Source organism: Lolium rigidum, chromosome 3 (genome assembly GCF_022539505.1).
Source record: "Lolium rigidum isolate FL_2022 chromosome 3, APGP_CSIRO_Lrig_0.1, whole genome shotgun sequence".
Taxonomy (NCBI): Eukaryota; Viridiplantae; Streptophyta; class Magnoliopsida; order Poales; family Poaceae; genus Lolium; species Lolium rigidum.
In genome coordinates this window covers 258,873,787-258,877,441 of record NC_061510.1, presented here as the reverse complement: position 1 = coordinate 258,877,441, position 3,655 = coordinate 258,873,787, and the positions used below count along the sequence as shown (strand labels likewise).

At 56.5% G+C, this 3,655-nt stretch overlaps 1 protein-coding gene across 1 annotated transcript; it reads left to right on the top strand.

Annotated features, from left to right (window-relative positions):
• Positions 1 to 790: 790 nt before the first annotated feature.
• Positions 791 to 3,267, top strand: LOC124696418 (vegetative cell wall protein gp1-like). Its single transcript, XM_047229152.1, has 2 exons — positions 791 to 925; positions 2,239 to 3,267. Exons 1-2 carry the CDS (start codon positions 791 to 793, stop codon positions 3,265 to 3,267), a joined length of 1,164 nt encoding a protein of 387 aa, XP_047085108.1.
• The last annotated feature ends 388 nt before the right edge of the window (positions 3,268 to 3,655 follow it).

Here is a 3,655-nt window from a genome sequence, read left to right as displayed (position 1 = left end):
CACCAAGGTCAAGTGAAACTTCAGTTCATCGTGGATCTGTTTTACTTTAAAGCGCGAAAATTCCCCAGATTTTCTATGCATGAATGCAATGCACACATCTGTTTCCTCTATTTTTGTAACCCCAATACCTGGGATATTACAGGCAAAATATTACACTAAGGTCATCTCACGCAAACGGACGCTGAACTACCGCCGGACCGAAAATGTGTCTGATACGACCTCCAGCGAGACGATGCAAAGTGACCGGGTCATCCACGGCGACGGAAACGTGGCCCAAAAATGCGTTAGGTTTGCGACTCTGCGGACGCTGCGGTCGTCCGCCCGGTCCTCGCACGGGCCCTCCTGGCAGGGGCACATATACTTCGTCTTCCACGGCATTACTTATGGGCGGCGCGCTGCAGCTTACCAGGGCCGCGGTAATGGCACGCCTCGGCTTCCGCGAGCGTGCGCTGCTGGATGGCGTCGCAGTGGCAGGCGAGATGGCGTCCGAGCCTCTTAAAGAAACGCTGCCGGCGCCCATTTCTCCGACCACACCATTACCAGAGCCCACCCTATCCACCCGACCGACGCCATGGGGAAGAAATGTTGGCCGTTCCGCAAGACCAAGAACGACCACGAGGCTAGCGGCTCACGGTCCAGCAAGAAGCAACGAGTCGGGCGGTACGTCCGCATCGACCTGGCGCGCCGCCTTTCGGAGGGAAATCGGCCGGTGCCATGGCCAGACGCAAACCTGCCAGGAGGAGGCTGGTACCTCAACTCCAGGCGCGTGCCGGTCCCCCCCCCCCCCACCATGCCACGCGAGGACCGAGAGCGCCGGGACGAGGTGCTCCGCCGCCGAGCGATCTTGCGTCCGGATCTCCGAGAAGATTCGGCGTACGCGCTCAACTCCTACAACTGGATCCCGTTCGGGGCGTGGGAGTTCGACGTACGCCGCCGCGCTGGCTAACCCGGCGACGTCGAGTACTTCGACCGCGAGATCGCCGCGGAAGAAGAGGAGAACGACCAGGAGGAAGCGGACGAGGACGAGCACGCGGAGTGCGCAGACTACGACCACGACGACGGCGGGACAGTGTGGGATCCGGAGACCCAGCCGCCGGACATTACCGAGGACGAGGCCATTGCCATGGCACTGGCCAATAGCGAGCTCGACGAGCTCGACGAGATCGCTTTGTGGGACGGGCTCGCAATCCAGCTTCGCGAGTCTGCGCTCGCGCAGGGGAGGCCGGCGACTCTTCCGGCCACGCCGACGCGTTCCAACGACGGCGCGCCGACTGCTTCTCCGACCTGACATCCGTGGCCACCTTCACCACAGCCTCCTCTGCAGGCGATGGTTTGGCCGCAGTTGCCGCATCCTATCCTACCTCCTCCACCGCCGGCGTACCAGCTTCCATGGCCGACGCCGGAGTTCATCGACCTCGTCAGCGACGACGACAGTGGACGGTACCTAGTTTTACCACGCCTTTATGGCCTTTTTAAAGTTTTTTATGTTATTATTAATGCAAATTATGACTTTTATGAATGGGAAAAAAATTATACGTTGTGCCGCTGGAGCCACCTCCGCAAACAGACGCGCGGTCGATTTCGACCATTTGGGACGACGCAAACGGACCTTTGAACGTCCGAAATGCGTCCGCCCCGCTGGAGATGCCCTGAGTATTTAGAAAGAAGAATAGTAGACAATGCAGTTTCACATATTTCTCCCTTCACCAGCCCCCACCACTAGATCAAAGTTTAACTTTGTCCGTCCACTTTGGACTGTTTTAGTGCGAGATAACCACGCATGCATGCCAAAATGCCGAAAGCATTTGGCCATTTCGGGGAATTTCTTGCTGCCAAGTAAGATCATGGCCACAAGACTTGTAAAAGAAAGATTTTGGAGATCCACCCTGAGCAGTAAAAAGATGACTCGTGCCTAATAACCTTTACAAATGCATGTCATCTTCATCGATACCAACAACCCATTAGTTACCAATGCCCTCTAAATTCAACCACCATAGCTAGTTAACAAGGCCACCATAGCTAGTTAACAAGGCCACTAGCTACAAGATCGATATGTGTTCATACCCGAACTTAACTACCTCAGGGCTGTGTGTGGTGACTTGATGTCTGTATGCGTACACCGTTTTCTTTGTTATCCGTTAGACATTAACATATTTTTTCTTGTCACTATCACCAACCCAAATCACTCACAGCATGTATATATTACTCTAGTCTATATAAACACATACAATCGTGTAGCTAAACGATGCATATTGCAATCCAAACTCGCAAACTGCACCACAAGTTGTCATCCAGCGCGCCGAGCTAGCGAACATGGTGGCATCAAGGACAGCATCTATGCGTGTAGGAGCTGACATGAAGATGGTGACATGCCTCCTGGCGTTCACCATCGTTTTGCTCTCGCAGTGTCCCGTCGCCTCCTCGAGGTCGCTGACCTCGTTCTCCTCACATGGCGCCGATGCACAGCCGGAAGGCGGCCGAACGTCTCGCGCGGTGCTCCAGCCTCCAACCGCGGCTGCCGATCAACCGCCGCGACGCGGCATGGGCGACGACGCCGTGCAATCGCTGGCAAAGAGCAGCGGCCTTTTGAAGAAAAAGAGCCACGCCAAAGCGCCGCCCAAGCACCACGGGCATGGCCACCACGCTCCTCCGGCGGACCTTTCGCCACCGGCGCCTGATACGTACGGCGACCAGCCACCGGAGGCACCGGCGCCGACGTGGCCGGAGCCGCAGCCGAAGCCGGGCAACCAGTGGCCGCCGTTCCGCCCGCCACCGCTCCCCGCATGGCCGCATCCGGACAGCAACTGGCCGCCGCTGCCGCCGTTCCCTTTCCACCCACCGCCGCTCCCTGCATGGCCGCAACCAGAGCCAGGTAAGCAGTGGCCACCGCTACCGCCGTTCCCTGCATGGCCGCAGCCAGAACCAGGAAAGCAGTTGCCGCCGTTACCTGCATGGCCACAGCCAGAACCAGGAAAGCAGTGGCCGCCGTTCCCTGCATGGCCACAACCGGAGCCAGGCAACAACCAGTGGCCGCCGCTGCCGCCTTTCCCGGAATGGCCAGAACCGGAGCCAGGCAATAATCAGTGGCCGCCTTTCCCACAATGGCCACAACCCGAGCCAGGCAACAATCAGTGGCCACCGCTCCCGCCGTTCCCGATACACCCGCCGCCGATGCCCACATGGCAGTGGCCACCGGAACCGTCCTTCCACGGCGAGGAGGAGCGGCGCACATCTAGTCTGCCGCCGCCGGTTCCAACGGCGAACTGATGCGTGCAGTGCACGCGCCCGCGCGCGATTTCGTCCTCGAGGAAGGAGCAGCTTTTCCGTGCTATACTTAAAGAACTAATCGTAATACAAAATACCCTTGTACTGTACTTATTTTTACGAGAGGAATGAATAAGGATATCGCCATTTCTCCAAGTTGTTTGGCATCTGCCGTAACAATGAGACGACGTAAGTAATGAAATTCCTTGTCGCGGTTATGTGTGTAGAATTATGGAAATATTACTTGTATTGATTGTGGCCTCAATGAGATGTTTATATAGGGTACAAAACTTGGACTCCAAGAAGCCTAATAGAGATAGACTTGGACTACAATTTAAACTACCAAAACTATAACCGAAGATATACTCTAACATCCCCGCAGTATCAACGT